This window comes from Furipterus horrens, unplaced genomic scaffold, assembly GCF_987537825.1.
Source record: "Furipterus horrens unplaced genomic scaffold, mFurHor1.1.pri manual_scaffold_2, whole genome shotgun sequence".
NCBI classification, from domain to species: domain Eukaryota; kingdom Metazoa; phylum Chordata; class Mammalia; order Chiroptera; family Furipteridae; genus Furipterus; species Furipterus horrens.
This window is the reverse complement of record NW_028327172.1, coordinates 106,303,212-106,329,552: the sequence shown is the minus strand read 5'-3', so window position 1 is coordinate 106,329,552 and position 26,341 is coordinate 106,303,212. Positions and strand designations below refer to the sequence as shown.

At 37.7% G+C, this 26,341-nt stretch overlaps 1 protein-coding gene and 1 pseudogene across 4 annotated transcripts in view; both read left to right on the top strand.

The window, feature by feature from the left end:
• FAM13A (family with sequence similarity 13 member A) overlaps positions 1–26,341 on the top strand; it is a 312,836-nt gene that overhangs the window by 189,921 nt on the left and 96,574 nt on the right. For 3 of the 4 annotated variants that reach the window (XM_090266299.1, XM_090266298.1, XM_090266297.1), the window contains exon 8: positions 25,679–25,720. In XM_090266299.1, coding sequence (XP_090122425.1) covers positions 25,679–25,720 — 42 coding nt within the window. Of the gene's footprint in view, positions 1–11,099; positions 11,409–25,678; positions 25,721–26,341 lie in introns of those variants that run through there. The other variant, XM_090266300.1, reaches the window with a different exon arrangement.
• On the top strand, positions 24,819–24,918 carry LOC150019261 (U6 spliceosomal RNA; annotated as a pseudogene).

Sequence of the window (26,341 nt, the reverse complement as noted above, 5' to 3'; positions counted from 1 at the left end):
GGGTATAATCCTAGCAGTGGAATCGCTGGTTCAAAAGGCAGTTCCATCTTTAGTTTTCTGAGGTAACTCCATACTGTTTTCCACAGTGGCTACACCAGTCTGCATTCCCACCAACAGTGCAATAGGGTTCCCGTTTCTCCACATCCTCTCCAGCACTCGTTGCTTGTTGATTTGTTGATGATGGCCATTCTGACCGGTGTAAAGTGGTATCTCATTGTGGTTTTCATTTGCATCTCTCTGATGGCTAGTGACGTTGAGCATTTTTTCATATGTCTTAATGAGGTACACAACTAAGAAAACAACTTATAAGCTCATTTTCCACTCTTTGTTTTCTCCACATTCCTCTTTCCCTTAATAGGCCATCCCAGCCACTTTCTTCCCCCACTGCAATTACAACTGTTCTCTACCACTACGCGCACACACACCATACAGGCACTCACATGCACATACATATGTATGTGCGTAAACACATGTTAGCTCAGAGTAGCAAAGTGGTTCTGGTCTAGTGCATGTCTTTGGTTCAGTCAATATTATAAGGCTTTATAGACTTTATTTAACATGTATTCACCATCTAAATATAAACCTCAGATCAAAAGAAGTTATTCTCTATTTTCAATAGATAAATTATATGTATTATCAGTGGGTAAGAATAATATTTATTTTTAAAAGCATTTGTATGGTAAAAATTTAATGGCATTCAGATGCTGACTTCATGTCAGCCTTTTACTAGCTGAGTGCTCCAAGTTAACTTTTCATTTTCACATCTACTGAAATGAGCACAGCATAGATTCTCAATAAGTGCTAGTTGCCTTCCATATACCATCCTCCATTTTGACATTTGTTGTGGTTGATGATGATGATGATGTCCTACAGTGAGTCCAAAATTCACTAGTGTTCTGGTACAGATTGCCAGTGGGCAAGTTTAATCAGGAGCCTGTGCAGGAGCACCAGAGTTTTAAATTAGATGTACCCGAAAAATCCTGGCTTCATGATTATGAAAAACTCATATCAGATTTAGTTCTTACCATTTATGAATATTCTGTGTCTTATGGAAGGCATTGCTCCTTAGTGCATGTTACAAAGATTGATGAAAACACGAGGAAGAAACCAAACTCATAAAAAATAATGTTAATATATTGTTTTGTCTTAGCAAACAAATAAGCCTGATTTTAAAACATTATAAAAAAACTAATGTGGCCAAGAAATAAGTGTTCTTGGTTCATTGGTTGCTTCAAATTGATGTTGAAATTAAAACAAACGAAGCCACATTATTCTTGGAGTTGTTGCTCTTGATAGCACAAGGGCAAACACACGTATTACCAAACACTTGGAATCTGCTAAAGTTATGTAAGAAAATTAGAATTCTGCAAGCCTGCTGAAATGTGGGAAAGGAAATACGCAACCTAGGAGAAACTGGTTAATGTAAAATGCTTAAAAGATTTCAAACGTTTTGGAAAGAATCCTACTTTCTACATATTTGTGATTGCACATCAATAGTTTATTTCTTTAGTGTGCTACCGGTTATCCTTTATTTGAACCTACACGAGGCATCTACTTTAAGTGCAGGCTTACAATGAGAAATGTTTAAAAGTGGATAGAAGTATTGGTTGGTAAAGTCAAACCTAGTCAATGGAGCTATGCTTGGTCCCAGAAAGAGTGATTGATTTATCAGTTAATTTATTCAATACTCATTGAGTGTCTGTTCTGTGTAATGGCTGCAGAAGAGATACAGTTTTTGTCCTTGAGAATTTACATTCCAATAGAGAGGTAATATATAAATTCATATAATAATAAAATTGTGTGGGGAAAAAATAGATATCATAAGAGCTGCAAAACACTATAAGTTAAAGAGGGAAAGAGATTTCCTCCGACTGGCCTAAACCTGAGGTATACATAGAATTTTGCCAGGAGGAAATATAGTGGGAAAATATTTCAGATAGAAGGAACAGCATCAACAAAATATATGGGGTAGAAAAGATCAGAGCGTATTTGAAAATAATGTCCAGGTATGTCCGAGTGGTTTCCTTAGAAGGTATAAACAGCTGAATTGAAGGGGTAAAGAGGGTTAATTGATGGAGTGTCTTAATCATCATTTACAAAAGATTGGGGTTCATTTCAGAGGTAGCTGGGAGCTACTGAAGTTTTTAAGAAAAGGAGTGAATAGCCAGATTATAATCACAGTAAGTAAATTTAATAATGACATTGGAGATAGGAGGAAAAAAGATTATTTGAAGGTTATAATGCTGCACATGACCAAAGCCAACTGATTAATGAAACATGAAAGGACAGTCAACAGATGTGGTTAAGGAGAGAGGGAGGAGTAAAGATGACTCATGTTTTGACTCTGATTCATAAAGAAAATAATATCATTGACAGGAAGGGTCAGAAGGAGGAGAAACTTGGGAATTATCAATAGATAATAGGAGGCTTTGAAAGCATTGCTTAGGGTGATGATACTAGTAATTGTGGAGCACTTCCTTGCTGGGCCTATTCTACATGTTTTACATGCGTGAGCTCATTGATTTCTCAAAGCCACTTCAGAGCTTTTTCTACAGGCTGCCCAAGGTTACACTGCCTGTCTGTGGTAGAATTGGGGTCTGGTCCCCAGGAGCCTAAGTTCCGAACATGGCTTATTAATCTCTAGTAGCATGCCTGTACTGAATGGGCTAGAAGGAAAGGTAGGGAGGCGGTAAGAGAGAAGGAAAGACAATTGAACTAAGAGGAGGGTGGAGTGGTCAGGGATGTTTCAGGAATTCCCAGGGAAGATCACAGACAGCCAGACTTTCAGAAAACTGAAGGTGGGTGTGCCCAAAAAGTTAAGAGCAGAAGAGGATCTAAGAAAAGGGATTTATATTTAGTGGCCCAAAGAGTATTGGTGGTCTTAAAAGCAGTTTCAGAAAACTGGTGAAGTCTAAAGTCTGTTGGCTTGGTGTGGAGGAGGAAGTAATCAATGAGGAAGTGGGAGCCACAGAGGTGGACTTTGGGGAGGTCTAGTACCGAATTTGTTCATCAATAGAATAGATATTATGATATATAATAATGATTTTTCAACTCAAGCAGTTAATTGAAGTGTTAAGGTATAAAGGCATTTTGAAAAGTAAAAAACTTAAGCATATATACAGAGCTAAGCTATTGTTGCTAGGAAGGAGAGGGAAATAGCATCACAGTGCCAGAGGGCAGAACTGCTGAGGAAAACTCATTAAGGATGGGGGACACTTCTAGGGTGGCTATCAGAAGTGTCGCTGGTTCGATCTTCCAGTCAGGGTACATCAGAGAAGGAAAACTCTGACTCCAAAAAACCTCCGCTGCCTTGCGGCATACCTCTTCAGGGGAAAGGCTAAGGGAGTAAACCCCGACAGAAAATCCGGAGCCGGAGTCCCTAAGGCGGTTTGACGTTGTAGTCAACACCGGCAACTCCTGCGGCGCACCTGAACCCAAGCTGTATCGACTCCGTCTTTCCCTTGGACCCTTCAGCTGCGAAGAGAGGGGGGGTCTGCTTCATGGGCAACAGCAGACTCTCCATATTACCCTGCCCAGGCTCTGTAGCTTCAGCGTCATCGCAAGATGTCGATTCAACACGGGAGGAGACAGATACCGTGTCACTCCCGAGTCGGACTACACAACCATTCTCGGCGGTGCAGATAGACTCTTAAGAAGCTACACCATCGTCTCTCGAGACGGACGGCTGCCGACGACGAGTTTAAGATGTAGGAGAGATGTAGGCTCTTCTGGAGATGATGATGAGATCCAGCACTTTCTGCTGACCTTAAATAGCCGGAGCTTTTCCCTGTAAAATGGGTTTATTCGGGAACAGCAAAGAATTAAAGTTCAGGACGTTCCTTCTAATGGCAACCAAATGCAGGTCCCCAGACAAAGGAAAGGAGACTTGATTTGTAGAGGAATCAGAGAGTGCAGAAGGGCTCTTGTAAGCAAAGAGCCCACTGGAGGAAACTGGGAGTTTGAAATGTAGTGGCTTTTCATTGGCTGAATTGTAACAGTCTTTCATTGGCTGAGTGGTTGTGGGGAGGAAAAGATCCTCCTTCCTGCTGGAATAGTTGAATTTTTAAAAATTCTTCTTGACAGAGATGGAAGGTACATCTTTTAGGTAGTGAGAACCCTTCCAACACCAATTTAAATGAGGTTTCTATGTATTAATCTTTGCAATAGATAAAGAGGTTTGGGTCCTATGAGTGAGGACCTTTTCTCCTAGACTAGGCAGATGTCAAAAAGGGGGTGGGGGTGCTTTTAAACCCCTAACTGTAGCAAAGAAGCCCAGAGGCACTCACTCATATTCACTCATTTTCAGTCAATTTAGGAGGCAGGGTAATGAGTGACAGAGAGTTTCAGATTAGCAGCCCTGGGGGAGATTTGCAACAGTTTCTGTGGGAATGCAGTGAAAAATCAGTTAAAGATAACTAGAAAGGTTGCCACACAGTATTGTGGTTCATGGTGAGGTTGAACAGCATGAATTTTTAGTATAATTAGTTGCCAGGGTTATGTGATTTTCTTCTGCCATGTTTAGCAGTCTGGCAGTAAAGAACCCAGCTGGCAGGATTTACAAAGGGTGAAGAAGCGGAGGATTCAAGTGAACCCATTTTAGAAATAACTAACTGCTGAGGAGAGCTGGGAAAGTGCCTTTTTTATAGCTGCATGCCAGTTGGTTTGGATGCAGGATTCTCTGTGCAGACGTAGAAAAACAATTGGGGCTGAAGAAAGAGCTAAGGAATAAGGGGGAAGGCAGAAGTATGGTAGTTAAGAGTGAGGCACATGAAGGGGGCTTGGTGCAGAGGAAATGCAGTCACAGGGTATCAGTGTTTGACAAGCAGGTAGAACTGGCAGAGTTCAGGCAATGGTGCTCCTGCTACCTGGTTGTGAGGAACTTACGTGAGGGTGTTAGAAATAGAAATAATAAAGGTATTTAAGTGATCAAGGAGTCTGGCAGTGGGTGTGACAAAAAGGAGGAGCCACAGTCCAGATAAAAATCCATGAACGATCATCAACTCGTCGGCAGCCGTCCGTCTCGAGAGACGATGGTGTAGCTTCTTAAGAGTCTATCTGCACCGCTGAGAATGGCTGTGCAGTCCGACTCGGGAGTGACACGGTATCTGTCTCCTCCCGTGTTGAATCGACATCTTGTGATGACGCTGAAGCTACAGAGCCTGGGCAGGGTAATATGGAGGGTCTGCTGTTGCCCATGCAGCAGACCCCCCCTCTCTTCGCAGCTGAAGGGTCCAAGGGAAAGACGGAGTCGATACAGCTTGGGTTCAGGTGCGCCGCAGGAGTTGCCGGTGTTGACTACAACGTCAAACCGCCTTAGGGACTCCGGCTCCGGATTTTCTGTCGGGGTTTACTCCCTTAGCCTTTCCCCTGAAGAGGTATGCCGCAAGGCAGCGGAGGTTTTTTGGAGTCAGAGTTTTCCTTCTCTGATGTACCCTGACTGGAAGATCGAACCAGCGACACTTAGCTCGCAGGCCGACGCTCAATCCACTGAGCTAAACCAGCCAGGGCATACGATCATCAACTAATGCCCAGAAAATAGACCAAAACCAGAAAGAGAGAGAAATTGTTATAAATAAATCATAAATCATAGAGACTTGAAAAGGCAGGTAATTACTGAGTTGTAGTATTAGGTGATCTAAAAAAAAAAATTGGCATCTCACCAGTAATATGGCATGTTAGAGAAATGTTGACAGGAAGACTTTATTTTTCAGGTAATTTGGGTGTTCTTGCTCTTCAATAGTTTGCCTTTAGAATATATCCAATGTAAATTATAGTTCAATTTAACATATTTTTAATGCTGGGTCCTACATTATTGAACTCCTATCTATTTTAGCCACATCACATTGAGATACTTCCAAAAATCCAAAAAGGCAAAATGTTATTTCTGTCATTTGCATTATATCTTTGTATTTTATACAAAGTTATAAAGTTATACAAAAGTTATATCTTTGTATTTTATGAAATATGTTAAAAAATCCTTTAGATGTCTAGCAGAAACTGACGTATTCGGAATGCAGTTTCTGTTCTGTCACCAGCTTTCAATGTGAATTTGAACAAATTACAATATTCTAGTACCAAAGTTACTCATCAATAGAATAGATATTATGATATATAACAGTGATTTTCTTTTTTAAAATCTTTGCTTGTTTTTTAGTTTTTCAAGTACTGCTGACATTCAATTATTATACTAGTTTCAGATATATGGCATAGTAGCCAGACATGTATATAATTTACAAAGTAATCCCGCCATAAATAAGTCTAGTACACATTCGGCACCAGATACAGTTATTATGGTACTACTGACTATATTCCCTATGCTGTACTTCACACCCCCCTGACTGTTTGGTAACTGTCAACTTGTAATTGTTAATACCCTCACCCTTTTTACCCAGCCTGCCACTTGTAAACCATCAGTTTCTTTTCTGAATCAATGAGCATTTGTTTTATTTGTTCATTTTGTTTTTTATATTCCACATAAAAGTGAAATCACTTTTTATCTTTCTCTGTCCTACTTATTTCACTTAGCATAATACCCTCTAGGTCCATCCATGTTGTTGCAAATGGTAAGATTGCCTTCCTTTTTATGGCCGAGTAATATTTCATTGTACATATGTATTACATATTATTTATCCAACCATCTGTCATTGAACATGTAGGTTGCTTACATATTTTGGCTCTTGTAAATAATGCTGTAGTGAACATAGAGATGCATATATCTTTTTGAATTAGTGTTTTTAATTTCTTCAAACAAATACCCAGAAATGGAATTGCTAGGTCATAAGGTAGTTCCATTTTTAACTCGTTGAGGAACCTCCTATTTCCCATGGTGACTGCACCTATTTCCAATCCCTCCAACAGTGCACTGGGGTTCCCTTTTCTCTACATCTTCGCTAACACTAGTTGTTTGTTAATTTGATGATAACCACTGTGACAGCTGGGACATGGTATCTCATTGTGGTTTTAATTTGCATTTTCCTGATGCTTAGTAACATTGAGCAGTATCTTTTCATAAGTCTATTGGCCATCTGTATGTCCCCTTTGGAAAAATGCCTGTTATGAACCTCTATCCATTTTTTAATCAGATTGTTCAGCTTTGTTGTTGTTGTTGTTATTGTTGTTGTTAAGTTGTATGACTTCTTTATATATTTTGGATATTAACCCCTTATCAGATATATGATTGCTGAATCTCTTCTCCCATTCAGCAGGTTGTCATTTTGTTTTGTTGATGGTTTTTTTGTTTGTTTTGCTTTGCAAAAAGTTTTTAGTTTGATGTAGTCCCATCTGTTTATTTTTTTATGTTGATTCCACTGCCTGAGGAGATACAAGGTTTGTCCAGAAGGTATCCAGCCATTTATTGAAGAAGATACAAAATACAAGAAACATTGTACATAGAACAATGATGCCTCAGTCCTCTTCAAAGTAGACACCCTGGGACATCACACAGTCTTCCTAATCGCCATCAGCTGCCCTATTGTATTTTCCTGAATCTCATCAATGGTCTGAAATCTCTTCCCTTTCAAAGGTGATTTTAGTTTGGGGAAAAGCCAGAAGTCACAGGGTGCCAAATCTGGGCTGTAGGGGGGCTGAATCACCTGGGTGATTAGATGTTTCACTAAAAAACTCTGCACGAGATGTGATGCATGAGTGGGTGTATTGTTGAGATGAAGCTGCCAATCACCAGTTGCCCATATAGCTGCGGCTTTCTGAGTCATCCGAATAGTTTCTGTGGAGGAATGTTACAGCTTAATGCAAAATTTGATGCGTAATCGTTCTCTACTTGCTCAGTCATTTTAAATTGGATGACCACAAAGTACACATGTTCACTCAGTGGCGTCTACTGCCCCCACTGACCAGTACAGTGAAGTCATCATCATTCACACATGTGCATTCCAGTCCACTCTCCTCGGCTGCCAGGTTACATTGGTGTTGCTCAAACCGTTCTCATTGTATTAACAATGGCTGAACTTTTTCTGGACAGACCTCATATATCCAAAAAATATATATTATGAAAAGCAATTCCAAAGAGTTTACTAACTATGTTCACTTCTAGGAGTTTTATGGTTTCTGGTCTTACATATAAGAATTTAATCCATTTTGAGTTTATTCTTGGGTGTGGTGTAAGAAGGTGGTCTTATTTTATTTTTTTGCATGGAGCTGTCCAGCTTTCCCAACACTATTTATTGAAGAGATTATCTTTATCCCATTGTATATGCTTGCCTCCTATGTCATAGATTAATACACCATATAGGCATCCTTTATTAATGGGCTCTCTATTCTGTCCTATTCATCTGTGTGTCTGTTTTTATGCCAGTACCACACTGTTTTGATTGCTATAAGACTGTTGTATAGTTTGGTATCAGGTAGTGTGATATGTCCAACTTTGTTCTTTCCTCTTAAGATTGCTTGGAGTCTTTTGTGGTTTCATATAAATTTTAGGATTATTTGTTCTACTTCTGTGAAAAATGCCATTGGTATTTTGATGGGGATTGCATTGCATCTATAGATTGCTTTGGGTAGTATGAACATTTTAATAATGTTCATTCTTATTTGTATCTTTCTCAATTTCTTTCTTACGTGTCTTGTACCTGAGTATAGGTCTTTTACTTCCTTGGCTAAATTTATTCATAGGTATTTTTTATGCAGTTGTAAGTGGGGTTGTTTTCTTAATTTCTCTTTCTGATAGTTTATTTTTGGTGCATAAAGATACAAGTTAAATTTGAATATTAACTTTTTATCCTGTTACTTTACTGATTTTATTTATTGGTTCTAATATATTTTTGTGGAATAATTAGAGTTCTCTATGTATAGTATCGTGTCATCTGCAAATGGAAGTTTTACTTCTTTCTTTTCACTTTGGATGCCTTTTATTTTATTTTTATTCTATTTTTTTGTCTTGATTGCTATAGCTAGGACTTCCAGTAGTATGTTGAATAAAAGTCGTTATTCCCGATCTTCTTTCCAATCTTAAGGAAAGCACTCTTAGCTTTTCACCGTTGAGTATGATGTTAACTGTGGGTTTATCATAAATGGTCTTTATTATTTTTAGATATGTTCCCTCTAATACCACTTTGCTGAGAGTTTTTATCATAAACAGATGCTGGATGATTTTGTCAAATGCTTCTTCCGTATCTGTTGATAGGATAAGATTCATTTTGTTTTTGTATTTTTTTTTTTTATTTGTAGATATTGGATCAGCATTGCATCCCAGAATAAATCCCATTTGATCGTGGTGTATGATCTTTTTAATGTATTGCTGAATTTAATTTGCTAATATTTTGTTGACAATTTTTGCATGTATGTTCATCAGGGATATTTACATATAATTTTTTATTGTAGTGTGTTGGTTTTGGAATCAGGATATGCTGGCTCATAAAATAAGCTTCAGGCCCTCCTTCCTCAATTCATTTGTTGTGCGTTTTTGTTACTGATTCTACTTTGTTAATAGTTATCAATCTGTTCACATTTTCTGTTTCTTCTTGACTGTTTTGGAACATATAGTAATGACTTTCTAACTCCAGCAATTAATTGAAGGGTTAAGATATAAAGGCATTTTGGAAAAAATTGAGAATCAAAAAAAAGGACTGTATTGACAATTTCAATTAAAATAAGTCCCAGACTTAATTCAACTTGTATTGTTTTAAAAGGTTGATTTTAGTTATTTGTATTCTATCATAATATGAATATAAGTTTCAGGATGACTAATCCACATTCATAAGTATGATAGAGGATTTAGTCAGATGATGAAATGTTTTTATTAGCCAAGTACAGCAAAGGAAAATAGATACTTACAATAGGACTCTGTGTTCTAAATTCAAAATTATGAATTGTCTAAAAAAATCTGGGATAAACTACAGAGCAGTAGGGTGTCCTTTTGGACCACGATCCCCCACTGTTTCTGAACATCATGGATGCTAGCTCTCTGTTCATTCAACTAAAAGTGATGCTCCGGGCTTTGTTGAAACTCTTTGCAGTTCTCATGATATGAAAGAAATCTTATCAAGATGGGTTTCTATTATTGTTTTTGCAGCATATGAAATCTATGAATTAGCAATTATGTTTCTAAAAAATAACACTTTGATATTCCATAATGAAGAAGAAACTAAAAGGGAAAGCTGGATAATTAACAGGCATTTAGCAGACCTTATGGAAAAATTGATTTGGTGTTACGTGTAATGATAGGTAGGTAGGTAGGTAGGTAGGTAGGTAGATGATAGATTAAAAAGGAAGGAAGGAAGGAAAGAAGGAAGGAAGGAAGGAAGGAAGGAAGGAAGGAAGGAAGGAAGGAAGGAAGGAAGTAGAGAGGGAGGGAAGGAAGGAGGAAGGAAGGAAGGAATTAGAGAGGGAGGGAAGGAAGGAGGGAGGAAGGAAGCCAAAAAAAGGCTGTTAATGTTCTTAGAGGAAAAATGACTATGTAAATAAACACATTCAGTTTTATAAGGATAAACTGCAGAAATAGAAGTTGAAATAGCTTCCATGGGAGTATATGCTTTGATCCTTTGAGAATGTGGGCAGCCTTAAGCTATATATTCTCCCCAGAAGTGGGAGCTACGTGACTTGGGTGATGTCACAGAATCTACTAATACCGCAGTGTAAACAAACATAAGCAGGAAATAAATGAGGGTAGGGCAAGGGTCTAGAAGCATACCTTCCTTCTAGAAAAGTATCATGTTTTTCAACATTAGTGATTTCTTTGTTTGTTTGTTTGTTTTTCCCTGAGAGAAGAAAGGGATGGAGCATAGCTGCTGCCTTATGTCACAGAAATCTTTCATTACAGAGGCAGTGTCTGTCCTTGACAAATGGATTTCCTTGTTGGCAATCTCTGTAACATTGAGAAGTGAGGGACTCTTCACTCTTGCTGCAGTTATTGGTTGCTTTTCCCAAACTGACAAGCTTGTATGTGGAACTGGTAAGAAGAGTTTCGAGTTACCAGAATTAAGCAAACCCACTGAGGAGCAGGATCAGCCGCGTGGAGGAGGAGGAGGGGGAAGAGGAGGAGGAGAAGGAGGAGGGGGAGGGGATGGGGAGGAGGAAGAGGAGGAGGAGCAGCAAGAGCTGCAAAAGAAGCAGAGCATTTAAGCACTGCAGCAGCTGCTCCTCTGATTGGCTGGATGGTTCAGCCGCTTCCCTGGAACAAAAGGTCAAAGTGGACTGCAGTGTAAGTGTAGAGAGGCAGTCAATAAAACAGCATTACTTGAAGTTTGGAGGGCAGTACGCTGGCTGGTTAACTGCAGAGCAAGTCGCTTCAGCTGTGAGGTGCAGCCTCCTGCCCCAAGCCCAGCTTAGCCACTGTAAGAAGACCTTCACTCCACAGACGACCAAACCTGGCACTTGGCGTGGAAGACACAGTTGTGAGGGTCCCTTGCAAATTTATGTACAAGAATGGCTTGTGAAATCATGCCTCTGCAAAGGTAGTATTCTTTCCTGTTTGTTTTGTTTTACCCTGTTCTGTATTTTCGAGTAGTATAAAACCATATAACTTAGGCAGTACTTGGCATCTTTTAGTAACATGCTGCAAACTATGTGGAGTCTGTGGTACATAATGCTCTTTGTTAGGAGCAGAAAAAACTTAATATTATACAGCTTCTTTTACCGACACTTAAGCCCAATTTCTTATCTTTTTCACTTGATTATTATGTTCAGTTTTTTTCCATGAATAAAAGAAAATGTAAGAAAATATCTATGACATTTAAAGAAAAACAGAAACTGAAGATATATTGAGCAGATTTATAATAAAGCTGAATCAGCTTCTTAGCAATGTTGTAAAGCTGTGGTAAGTGCCAAGCTTATTTTAAAGGATGTTGATAGGCTAAAGACCTTTTTAAAATGCATGTTAAGATCCCTGCCTTCTGGAGTTCAGATCTAGGCAAAGATTTTCTATCAATAAGAACAATATAATACATGAACATAAATGTTAAGGATAATATTTCCCCATGAGTAATCATAGATGGATTTATTAGACGTATGACACCTTTTACAAAATTGCTATGTAAGAACACTTGAGCATGAGACTGTGTTTTGTTCTTTAATGATTGTAATGAATTATGGAGGGCGGAGTGGAGCAGAGAAAGGTAAATTTAAACAAAGGGGTTTGTTAGAAAAAACATGGCTGGTGAACTAGTAAGTGAATAATGTATCCTGGAATGTTAAAGCTGGAAGTCACCTGTGTGATGATAGGGTCCAATTCTTCCATTTCACAACAAGAAAACTGAGGCATGGCGGAAGTCTCAGAGTTGCACAAGGTCACATTTTATAATTTTAAAATGATTTTGTGCCCATTGTATTTCAACTTCAACTGCTTTACATGTAGTGGCATTCAATACCATATATATGCTTCCTTTAAGAAAAGTATAGAGGGTTTTATTAGCAAAAATGATTTTAAAATTGAATAATAAATACAGTTTATATGAGTTTTTAAAAAATCAGGACAAAAATGAATTTGATTTTAAAAAGCATGCCATCAGTATGTTCATGTTTTAATAATTAAAGTAAGGTAAACAAAAATCGTGTTTATTTGCAAAATAGTTTCTGCAGATATACCGTGAGATAAGACAGTGTAGCTGTTTTTCTTTGACTAAATGATAAACACACTGTGAGGGGAGCCCGATGGGGTGTCACAAGAAACCCTTCTCTAAAAAATCAACTCAAGGGTCAGAAAGTGGTTTATAGAATAGATAGATGTGAAATTTTTCCATATTAACTCAGTGGAAAGGTCCACATGCTTAAAGCTTGCAAGAGACTAAAACTAATGTACACTTTTTGGAGTTGATTTGGTTTCCAACTTCAAAGTTGAGGACTTGTTTTTTATAATGACGTTGGTTCTTAAGGGTCTTAAGCACATCCTATTCTATATAAGAATATTGGCTATTACCAAACTCTGTAATAAGCTACTTGATGATATAACTGTTAGAAGGAAATAGGTCTTTATACCACTAAAACATTGTTTAGGGAGTTAAGTGGATAAAAGCTAAAATGGAAGCAGCATAATTTCCTCCAAAATTATTTTGCATTATTAGCCCTTATCAGTAAACCTGTGTAAGAGGAGTAATTTGAATTTGCATTCAAAAATACTGTTCAGCAAATTCACTGTTTGCCTACCGCTGAGAGTTTAATTTGATTGATTACCCTGCAATCTTCATTTCTGGTCTCTGCCTGCCTTTGATTATAAATGCCCTGAAGGCAAGGATCAGGTTTGTGTGATTCTCTTCCTTAAGGGTCTCTTGTGAATTTAGACACTAGTGCAGAAAACTTTCCTGTTCCCGGTTCAGTGTTTTGGGCTAAGGATCTCTGTGACTCTGGTAATAATGGTTGTTGTCAGCTACCCCTCTGTTATGCTGCCTGAAGCAGAAAGGTTGCAGAGCCTTGCGGTATGCCTGCTATCTGATGGGATGAGAGCCTAAAGGGACTAGAACTGAATTAAAAGTGGGTGAGTAAAAGATCAGCTTTAAATACCAGTTAAAGAAATTTATACTCACTCTCTGTATTGGGCAGAGGCCAATGCTGCTCATACTTGAGGTACCTGAGAAGCACCTGGGGAACTTCTTTTTTAAATTAACTTCATCCTGCTGCCCTTCCCTGGACTTCCTAAATCTGAACCTGAGTCTGGGTGCGGCATGGAAATTATCTACATTTTAATGAGCTTCCCAAAAGCAAAGGTGATTAAAATGGTCCACACATGCAGAGAAACACTGATCTAAACTAATTGATGATTATAGCTGGTCTAAAGTCAGTGAAGCAGGTTTATGTAAGAATCTAACACTATACTACTCATCCCCCAAATAGCATACTGAGTACAGAGACCTTATAAGGTGTAAGGTGTTTCTTTTTTCATAATTGATGCTTTTATTTACTAGATGGATAGTGTTGTCTATGAAAACAAGCCATACTGAGAATGTTGTTTAACATTTTTCTCTAAGGCCGGACACTATTCTGTACTACCAGTGATACTAAGGTAATTAAGATACAGGTGCTGCTTCAAAGAGGTCACACGCTAGTCAGAATGCAGACACATGACCAGACAATTACATTACATGTGGTGGACATTATGATTAGCATAATAATAGAGATTTGCCTGCATGAGTAACATTGCCCTGGTTTTATTTAACCTCATATAAGCTTTTGATCTTATTAGAGGGCATGTTTATAACCTAATGTCTAGTTAACATCATTTTCCTGAGTGACTTTTTAGCCTCTCTTAGCATGTTGTGAAAGCAGGTAGAAGATAAATGTTACTGCTCAACTGTAGCTACGATGAGAGTAACAGATGAGGTTGAAAGCTAAGAATGAAATAAAATACTTCCGTTCCCGTTAATGTATTTTGCTCTCTGTTTATTACTTAATGTAATTTTCAGGCTTTCCAGGATGGAGCTGACTATTTAGAAACTCATGACCTTTAGAAAAAACTGCAGAGGCTGAATGTTTAAAATGTGACTCTCCGTAGAGCAAAGAACTCAGTTCTTACATTTCACTTCAAGTGGCTTAAAGATGGGATCTTATGATCCCAATTATTAAATACTATAATATTTACATGTATTTCTTATAATTAATTTTAAAACTTAACACATTATGTAACATTATATGGATATTCTTACCATCTGAAAAAGCTTCCCAAAAGAAATAAAATACAGTAATACAGAAATAAGTAGAGAAACTGTATTGAGAATTGACGTAAAAGCTTTATTTTTTCCGGTGACTAAATATACCTTCTGCCACAAATGAAATGGTATGTTTTATCAGATTTCAGGTTTTCTTTATATCACAGGCTCTTTGCATGATTCATATTCCATTGGGTTTTTTTCCTTATATATTGTGGATCTGTATGTAAAAATCTTTATATATAGCCTGTTCCTGATGTCTATGACAAAACACTCAACTTTCACATTTTGATTTGCTTGATTAGCTTTCTAATACTCGTAAACTCCATTTATATCTACAAAGAATAATGATGAAGGATGAAGTTGATATCACTGTTAATAAATTTAGATTCCTTTGGTTTTATTGCACTATCATCTACTTTCACGTGTTAGCATCTTGTTCTCTCCTTGGCTTATTTACCAAAGTTGGAAACTGAGATTAATAATGCCTATGTAATTCTTTTTTTATTGCTACATCAAGAAAATTCTGATATTTAATATATATTAATGAAAACTTATTTTGTGATGGTGCAATACATCATAATTCCATATTGCAATGGCTCTTTCAAGAAGACTTACAGCAACAGGATTACTTAGCACGTATTATTGATCCAGCCTGGGAAAATTCCACTATAATTTCTTACAGCAGAATTCACCTGATCTTTCTAAATATTGGTCTTTAGAACATCCTTTTGCAAACAAGGTAAATATTGATAACATTGGGATGACATGGAAGTTAACTAGGGTAGTAATGTTCTTGCTTGTGTGTCTTATGTCTGGTGTTAGAGAGCCCTCTACTGCTTGTGGTGGTGACACCTCCAGTTAATCTATCTGTAAATTCATAGTATTCCTAACTTGTTGCCATTTTGATAACACTCCTTGCACTCCCAACTCTCTCTCCACAAACATACTCTAAGGGCAGAGAAAAGCTGCCTCCATTCAAATGTGGGTAAACCCTTATGAGATTGTGTAACTTACACTTTATCACCTATATGGTCAACATCTGGTCTTCACATGAATTTATTGAGAACAAATAAGATCTGTGTGAACTCTACTTTTATTTGATGGTTACACTACCTCTGCAGTCTATATATTTGCTTATTACTCCAAGTAAGAAGTTAGCATGAACTAAGGTGAGGATATTTTTCAAAATTTATGGCAATCACCATCTAAACCATTGAAAAAGTAGAGATGTGGGGTACTCAGCACAAAACAGTGGAGAAAGCAGTGGAAAGGTACCAAACTTGCCATCAAAACCCAAATGCAGGCACTGATTGCCCATATAAATTTGTGCAGGTCATCTTCCTCCTCAATAAAATGGGATGATAAAACCTGACATAGTTACTGATGGGGGAAACTTTGTAATTAAAGAAGTTCTTTGTAAAAGATAAAACTACTCAGACGTAAAGAGTAGAATATTGATTTTTTTTTATTTTGTTGTTCTTACACTTACAGTACCTTTCAATTTCTTGAATGCAATAGTACTTAACACAGTTAAAATGAGGCTCTGACATTGCATTCTATTTCATTGGGTGAATGTTGGAAAGTGACCTAAAGAATGGTTTGTGAGAAGTGCCATTGAAAGTACCTTGGAATCAAATTTCCTGGATCTCTCAAAACTTCTTACCTTATTTTTTTCTATGATACTTATATATTAATGTGATGATCAGAGTGAATTGCCAAACTAATCATTTGTACTATATAAAACCTTTTTAAAGCACTATTTATTCTCACCTTAAGAAGAACTGGAGATAACATTTTGGTAATAGCTTTATTGAGATATAATTCACATACTATGCAATATACCTGAAGTGTACTAAGTCAGTGACTTTTAGTATATTCACAAGGTTGTACACCCATCACTACAATCAATTTTGGAATATTTTTGTTACCCAAAGAGAACTCTGTACTCTGTAGCTATCAACCTCTACTGTGGACCCCCAGAATGCATATGTTGAAGCTCTAACCCCCAGTGTAATGATATTTGGAGGAGAGACCTTTTGGAAGGTAATTAGGTTTGCATGAGATCATGGAGGTGTAGCTCCCATGACAGGATTGGTGTCCTAATAAGGAGATGAAGGGACCAGAGTGTGCTTCCCCCTCACCCCACCCTCCCAGCCCAGTCGGTTGGGGTCATAGCACGAAGACAGTCATCTGCAAGTCAGAGACAGCTCTCCCTAGAACCTGAGCATGCTCGTATGCTGATCTTAGACTTCCAAGCTCTAGAACTGTGAGAAATAAATGTTTCTGTTGTTTAAACCACCCGTCTGTGGTATCTTGTTACAACAGCCCAAACTAACTATACAACCCACAATTCCCGTATCCCAGCTCTAGGAAACCACCAGTCCACTCTCTGTCTCTATCGATTTGCCTCTCTGGACTCTACGTTGTTACCCTTGCATGGATCAGCATGAAGCCAGATGTGCAAACTTGTTTTAGTGTATAATAAGAAAGACATGTTAATGGGAAATAGTGGGGACAGAGGTGATAAAAACAAAGTAGTAGGAAACCCTAGAAGTTGATTTTTTTACTTAAGGTACCTAAGTGAAGAAATTAAAATACTGGGCATGCAGAAGAGAGACGCACAGGGTTCACTTTGTAAAAACTTTGAAGTTTGAGATCAGGAAAACATGATATCTTCTCATCAAATATAAGAGTAAAAATTAGAAAATTTGAATTTAATAGAAAATAAAACAAACTGAACTGCTTCACTCAGATCATATTGAATGGTACTAAAATGCTAGAAAAAGTTAAAGGTTTAGAAAAGTATAAGATTATAGATATTCAAACAGTAGTGTTAGCACTCAGCCAAGTCTTGATGACGCTGATTTTATTCAACAGCCATTTATTGAGCATCTGTCATGTTCTAGGTACCTTACTAGGTGTTGGTGGTGCAACGATAGAGACAAATCCAGAAGATAAGAGCTGAGAGAAATATTTATCAGGCAGAGAGGCGTGGAGGAAGTGTTTAAGATAGAGGGAGTGGCCTGTACAAATGGGGAGAATTATGAAAGTGTACTGTAAGGTCTAGAGACGTATGTTGAACTTAGATTGGGAGTCAATTTATGCCAGGTTTAGACATTTAGAGTTTACCCCAAAGGCAGTGTGGAAGCAGGACGGGCTTTTAAGTGTGGAGGATGAATCTAGTGAGAGTATTAAAGATAAATTGGTGTGGGTAGCAGGAAGAGTTTGACCCTATGAAAGACTAAGGCAGTGGAAATGGGAAGAGAAGATGTGATTTAAGTAACTTATCTTTTGTGAGAATCGATATAATTTGGTGGTTTACCATATGTGGGAGTAAGAGATAAACATCTTTAAGAAAAACAGTTGGTTTATTAACATGACTTAAATATTACAGGAATGAAGATTCCATTCTGTGACTCTAAACATGTCTACAGCCGGGATCCCATGGGAAGTGTGATCCCCAGGGATCCCACCGTGGGCCTCTTGGCTGGGGTCATTCAATCAGGAGGTATTTATGGTTCACTTTTGACCTGCTAACTGTGGAGAGGCACTAAAGAAATAGAAGATAAAGTACCCGAAACCCTACCAGCTTAAAAACTCCCCTTCCCCACCTGCACACAGCCTCACCCCCTTCAATTCCTAAGAGATTTAAAGCTGTCAATCAGAAGGTCATCAGAGGTAGAATTTAGCTGGATGTGTGGGACTGAAATAAAACGAGATGTTCTTTTGAATCTAAAAGACAGAATGCAGGTGATAATGCTGCAGTCATAAAGTAAGGAGGAACCCAAAGAGAACATGCATCCCTGAGTCTTTTTCTTGATGCCATCCTGTGTTACAACCAAGAAATGAATACTTACAAGAGTCTTTGTTAGCTCCCTGTGCCTTTGGGAACTATATCCTCATGCACACTGCTGGGCATAGCTGAACCCCTTCCTCTCTGTACTTTTCTATGCCATCTACAGTCAACAAAATCGGTTCCCGTTGGACCCAGAGCTGATTCTGGAAGTGGGGCAGAGATGGAAAACATGTTTCCTCTCTGTCCTGTGGGATCTTAATTCAAATATATTCATTGAGTATGCATTGTAGACACCAAGTAGGGGAGAAGTGTATTTGGCATAGTGTTTCAGAAGAGTGTGTTTCAATGTGGGTCATAAAACTAATTCAGCAGGTTGTAACCTGTATTGTATATAATTTTATATAAAAATATAATGAAATAGAAGATATCCAAACAAAGTAAGAATAGTTTTATGAAATTTGTGGCCATTCTATGTTTATTTGTACTCTCATGATGTAAAATATATTTCTGACTGGATCATGGCCAAAAGTTTTTTTAAATATTGTATTTGGACTACTTATTGAGGATCATTCATTTGAATGAGAGGTTAGTACAGGCCTGGAAGTCAAACCCTATGCAGTATGGGACCTTGATTCTAGTTGTGACATTCCTACAAATGAATTTTTAGAGCACAACCTTTTTGTAAGATGGAGACATTTGTATTAGGCAGGTTCTTATTTCTAAATTTAGGGGGAAATTAGCAGATATATTAGTTTCCTAGGGCTATTGTAACAAAGTACCACAAAAGGGGGCACTTAGAACAACAGAAATTTGTTGTCCCAATATCCTAGAGGTCAGAAGTCCCAAATCAATGTGTTGGCAGGGCCACGTGCCCTCGGAAGGTGCCAGGTGATCTGTTCCAGGCCGCTCTCCAGCTGCTGGTAGTTCTTGGCCTGTGGCAGCACAGCTCAGTGTGCACATGGCATTCTCCCTCCATGCCTGTCTGTCTCTGGATCCAAATTTTTCCTTTTCCTGAGGACACCACTCTAATACCTTCATTTTACTGGGTCATTTCTGTAAAAACCCTATCTCCAAATAAGGTCCCTTTCTGATGCACCGGGAGTTAAGGCTTCAGCATATCTTTTTGAGGGGACATGATTCAACCCATAATGATATATTTTAAATGTCCACCAGGCATTCAGAAAAGTGGTAGGGAATAAAATAAGAAGTGGTAGAAATATTTTTCTATCTTATCGAGGGAAACAGTTCTAAATTTTCAGACATCTTGTTTTGTCTGTTTGTTTTACCTCCAAAATAATACCACTTAGTGTTGGCTAAAAAAAAAAAAAAAAAAAAAAAAAGTATGTTCTGTGAATATTAATAGCTTCGGCTCTTTACATTTACCCTTTCATCAGGAAAAACAATTTGCTCTTGAACTTCAGTAGTTTGTTTTTATTTCTACTGGCTATGTGTTGCATTTTTAATCACAATATACAGATAATGAAACAGTAAACAAACTGCTTGGGTTTACAGCAAGGAAGTACATATATATTACAAAATATCTCCCAAAGTTACAGCAGCAAACACTTAGCTGCAAATCAATCTGAAAACTTTTACATTTTTTTTCCAGAAAGAATAGGTAGATTATTTTTTTCCTTGTTGCCAAAAGGGGCCAAACCAAAAACCTGAGCCTCTGCATCACTCCATAACTGGAGATGGGCATGGTCTTGCATGAGACTGTGGGTAAATCAGAAATGCTCCAGAAAGTGTGATACTTCATGTTTTGCAGAGAAAGGAAGGAAAGAAAATGTGTTAATTAACTTCATTCACCTGGTCATTCTCTAAGAAAATTCTTATTCGTAGCACATTCTCTTGTAACATGAGGAAAAAAGCTGAATTCCATAAAAAGGGTTACCTCTTTTAATTTTATCCTTTCACTTGTCCTTCACTTTCTCTTTCCCTTTTGCTTTTTGTTTTTCTTTTTAAGCTTCCGTAGATGGTTTTCCTCAATGAATGGAACTTAATCCTTAGCACTTACTTATTTTTCTGTCCTCAAGGAACACAAATATTTCTCCTAACTCATTGACTTGAAAATATATTTAAAGTATGTAACTAAATATGCAGATTATGTTCATTATTTTGGTAGCAGCCACATTAACCAATTAGAAAGTGGACTAATTGGAACCTTTCAAAAGGGAATTGAATGGAATGGTGGTTTGACCCAGCAATTGAAGGTCCGGTCTGAATACCTCACTCTGGGAATTCTCCTAATAGTATTTAGTTTTTCTTAGACATAGGAACACCATGATTTTTATGATTTCAATTAGCTGTTGCAGTTCAGTTGATCAGCATTGTACTCTGTGGATTCAGTTTAAGAATCACTGCAGTTTGTGAAGATTCTAAGTCTGCATTTACCAATGTTGCATCATATTAAAAAATAATATCTGTGTTATTGTCATTCTCATTTGTAGCTTCTTAGATTTGGTCTATTACTTGAGTTTATTTGATAAATGTTTTTCTCACAGGGAGTGCTGAGAGAATATAACACCACATGTCTGAGGACGTTAAGGACCTGATTGCCTGACATACATGAGTTGATTACCCGAACCTCTCAATATATGCTTAAGTTTTTTTTAAGCAAGTTAATTAACTGCTTAAGCTTGGCCATTATTCAGAGTCAGCAAATATAATTAAAACATGAGGTTTATACTAGTAACCAAAGAGGAAATTGAATGAACTCCCAGTTCATCACTGGCTTAATTTCATGACACAATCCATTTTTTATTCACATTACACGTGCTTATTTTAAAAAATTAGAAGTGAATCAGGGGACTTCCGGCCAAGATGGAGGCGTAGACAGACACACTGCCTCTCCCTCCACAACTAAGAAGGATTACAACTACCTTAAAACTAGAGACAACCAGAAGTTTCAGAAATTCAAGCTGCATGAAAGTTCACCAAACAAAGGAAGAAATACTCATCCAGACAGGTAGGAGGGGCGGAGCTGGGGCAGAGAGAACGCGGTGTGGTGGCAGTAGCAGGTCAGCAGAAACTGCAGTCATAAGTTTTAAAAAGTCAGGAGGGACACCTGGGGAGCGTTCTCAGCTCCTCACTAGGCCTCGCAGCTGACGGTCTCAGCACCGGGGAAAATCAAGCATTATTGCTTCTGACTGTGCAGAACAGTGGGGGTTGGGGTGGAGGCAGAAACTGCTTGTTTAAAGGGCCCCCATGGTCCTAGAACATCCACAGACCCACCCACTCTGGGAAAGACGGCCAGGGCAACAGCTACAGAGGCACCATTCCGGTGTAGAAGTGGGAGAAGTGCCTGGAAAAGGGGCGAGTGCTGGGCAGGCAGCAGTGTTCCCTCTCTGACCCCTCCCCCACATACAGCACCACAATATGGTGAAACTGGTCGCCCTGTACTGATGAATCCCTAAGGCTCTGCCCCTTACAACATAACAGGAGCAACAGCTCTACCTGGGACATGGAGACAAACAAACACAGGAGCCTGTCAGAATGAGGAGACAGAGAAGTATGGCCCAAAAGGGGGAACAGATCAAGGTTCCAGTGGGAGAACTAAGTGATGAGGAAATAGCCAACCTAACAGATGACGAGATAGCCAACCTAACAGATGATGAGATAGCCAACCTAATAGATGCAGAATTCAAAACACTGGCGATAAAGATACTCACAGGCTTGACAGATATGCTTGAGTACAGCAATAAAAGAAGTGAAGGCTATGCTAAGTGAAACGAAGGAAAATCCACACAAAACCAGTGGTGAAGGGAAGGAAACCGGAGCTCAAATCAAAGATTTGGAACATAAGGAAGAAAAATACAATCACCCACTGCAGAATGAGGAAGCAAGAATTGAAAAAAATGAGGAAGACTTCTCAAATTTTGCAAAGGAGTTTGACATACAGGTCTGGGAAGCGCAGAGGGCCCTGGGCAAGCTGGAGCCAGAGGGGACCACACCAGGATGCATCATGATTGAGATGCCAAAGGTGAAAGATAAAGACAGAATCCTGGGGACAGCAAGAGAGAGGTGGAGAGTTGCCTACAAGGGGGTGCCTATAGGACTATCAGCTGATTTCTCAAAGGACACTTTGCAAGCAGGAAGGGACTGGCAAGCAGTATTCAACGTGATGAAAAGCAACCTACAACCAAGATTACTCTATCCAGCAAAGCTATCATTTGGAATGGAAGGGCAGATGAAGTGCTTCCCAGACAAGGTGAAGCTAAAGGAATTCATCATTACCAAGCCATTATTATATGAAATGTCAAAGGGACTTAAGAAAAAGAAGATCAAGACTATGAACACTAAAATGACAACAAACTCACAACTATCAACAACTGAATCTAAAAAATAAAAAGAAAATTCAACTAAGCAAACCAGACTAGGAACAGAATCATAGATATGGGATCATTTGGAGGGTTATCAGCTGGGAGAGGGGAGGGGGAGAAATGGGGAAATGGTACAGGGACTAAGAAGAATAATCGATTGGTACAAAACAGACAGGGGGATGTTAAGAATAATATAGGAAAGTGTGGAGCCGAAGAACTTATACGCACGACCCATGGACATGAACTAAGGGGGCTGAGTTTGCTTGAGGGAAGAGGGGTACTGGGCAGAGGGGAGCAAAGGGGAAAAAATTAGAACTATTGTAACAATATAATAAAATATACTTTTAAAAAAAGTGAATCAGAATTCTCAATTTAATATTTAGGCAAAAAATTACATTTAATATCATTGGACATGCCTGAGAGAGTGACACAAAACCCAAAGTAGGCCTAAATAATCTCTATATTTAGATGCCTGGGGGCTTGTAATAATAGTACTAACCCATTTTGTTCAGATGTAGAAATGGTAATCTTTTCAAATATTTTGCATTCTGTTATGTAACTTTTGTGGAAAAGCGTATTTTTCTCGATTCTATTTTGTAGAATTGTCCTTGGCCATTTTTCCTTAAAATTGCTTTTAAAATCAGTGTTTTAAATTGATTTTTAGAATTAATTTATTTAATCCATTTGAAATCAATGCTTTGGTTGTTTCAGAATGTATAGCTTTATCAAGATTACATTACTAAACTCCACACCTGGATACTTTTATGAAAGCAAAGAGAAGAATATGCTAATTAACTATCGAAGTTGATTATCCTCATTTTCTTTTCAAATTATATAGTCCTCATTTTCTTTTCAAATTATATTGTTCTTGGTTACTGGGTGTGGATTGCTGTCCTGTTGACTGCTGCTGATTGAGGGAGAGAAGGCATGAAGGAAGAAAGGATTGAGTTTGTCTCTGTTTGCTATGAAGAGGTTTAGCTCACACATTTAAAAAAAACAAAAAGCATTAGCCACCACATGAACAGCTGTGTTCAGAACGCTGCATCACGTAAATCATCGCCTAGAAGCACTTCTGAATTCCAAGGAAGCCAACCATATTTATAATTTAATGTTCACTAAAGTACCCTTGTTAATTTTCATTATAATTTGTTACATGTTAGAGTTAAGGATTTGTTCTGAACAAAGCGGTATTTAGTACAGTGCCCATTATATAACACATGGTTATGTAAATCATAACCAGCTTTTAGTTGCAGCCTTATTGCAGAATGTTGGTCATAATTAGTATTTTTAACACTGAATTCTTGATTAGGAAACAAGCTTTAATATTTTTATATTTGTTTTAAGTACTTTCAAGGAATAGCACTTGAAGTCAAATATGTAAGCCCCTTGTATCAGTTTGGCCTAACGTTATCACTTCTTATAATAACACTGCTCCAGGTGGTTTCTTCCCAAGACACGTGGGCATGTCTCAGGTGGTGTTGCCTCTGTCTTTTCAGCTCTGCAACGACTTCACAAGGTTTGCCTCAGCCCATCACATCAGAGTTGATAATAAAGCTGATTCACCACTTACCCTTTACTTGGGAAGAATTGGCACAATCAGTTACAAACATTAAAATCTTGGGCAACATAAACATTAGAACAGCTAAAAGATATTGAAATTGGAACCCAAATTATGAGAATGAAAAATAATATCTCATGCTTTGTGCTATCTTCCAATTAACATGTTAAGACCTTTGCAACTTCCAGGACAGGTGTGTGTACGCATGCGTGTGTGTTTTACACAATAACTTCGTAATAAGATTTTGGTGATTGCCTGTGTAATATTACCAATTGAAGCAAACTTTCCCTTTTCGATAATGATGCTTAAGAAATTTCTAAAATAATCTGAGAGAGAGAGAGTTAACTGTTGCTTTCCCAAAGGTGATGTACACCACACATGGTATATAAGCTTAATAATAGGGTACAAGAAGAAAATTTTAGAGCTTCTAGTTAATTTTATCTAATACTTTACATTTCTTCTTTTATTTGTTTAATGATGTGCATAATTAATATAGATAGATACTTAGTCAATATATGAGGGGTGGGGCTGCTTAAAACCTTATTCTAGTGAAAGCTTGAGCAGCACATAAGCCAAAATTGGCACAGCTCAGAGAAGCTTACCATGGCCCCCGCGCAAGGATGACACACAGTTCACGAAGCATTTTTTGAAAACCCTAATTTTATATGAGTGCCTAATCAAAAATGTTCAAAGACTACTCCAGTAGACACGGAAGGGGAGAAAGACTCATTCTTTGTTTCAAGGTCATTTATTAAAAGAAGAAAAACATGTTACAGAAAGGAAAATATATTTTATTGTGGAATATATTTTACATTTTTAATTAAATACTTTTATATTAACCTTCATATTGCTTCTATATTGTTTGAAGAACATAAACTATTTTTATGATTTCATTTATATTCTTTCATATTATCTACCCTCATTAATACTCATGAGTGTTGTTTACTGCTCAGTTTTGCATTGTTAAGGGCATCATTTTTGAAGTGGCTCACACCTTAACAGGAAAATTCTGAGGGCTGTTTCTTATTTTCATCCTCATGTTAATGAGCTGTAATTAGCTTTATTGAGATAACTAAGAATGTAATCATTTAAAAGTTTATGAGTAATATGTCAGTGCTTGAATTGGGGTTATAGAATAAGGTAGTAAAAAGCTTCATCTGGAAAGTTACTGTGTGAATTATTTTGCCTTATGCCAATGTAGGAGGAAACCTGTCTTGATGGTATCTGTGAAGAAGTAATTGACTTTGGTTATGTCCAAGGTAGAGTGTGTTTTACTAATCTTCCTGCATCGTGAGTTTAGCTCTAATGTGTCAAAACAAAATTTGCAACAGGTAGGACAAAGCTTTAGTGAAATCAACATATAATATTAACAGAAATTACATTAATTCAAAATTTATTTTTCTTTTAGTTCTCAGGAAGATGAAAAACCACTGTCACCCTTCTATTTGAGGTATGTATTTGATTTTTGTTGGTCTGTTATGGGGAGTGGAGGAGAATTAGGGCTTCTTTGGGTTTATTTACCCATTTTATTTTTTTCAATAGAATATTCTACACCATGGCCAGACAAGCTTATTGGAACCCCTCACCATATTGTTCATGCTCTGGTTTTCCTCTCTTTGGTTTAACAAATCTTAAACCAAATTTTAATATAGTTGTAAACACTGAAATCAAAAGAATATATATGCGTAGCCCGTGGACACAGACAACAATGTGAAGGCCAGGGGAGGGCAGGGGTGGGTGAGGAGGGGGGAGAGGGAGAAATGGGGAACATCTATAATAATGTCGACAATAAAAATAAATAAATAAAATAAGATATTTTGTTTTAAATTCAGAAATGTTAATCTAGCCATTTTAATTTTAAAGACTACCTGATAATTAGGCTGTAATCTAAATTTTAAAAATCTGTCTTCTGTATATATATACAGGCCAGGGAGGGGTGTGAGCACAAGGCTTACTTACTGAAGAAGCCTTAGGTAATGTCAAAACAGTTCCTATATATTAGTGGCATGAGGAACTAAATATTCAGCAAGCTTATGGAGTTTAGGATTATTTTCTAAAGCTTATAATGCTA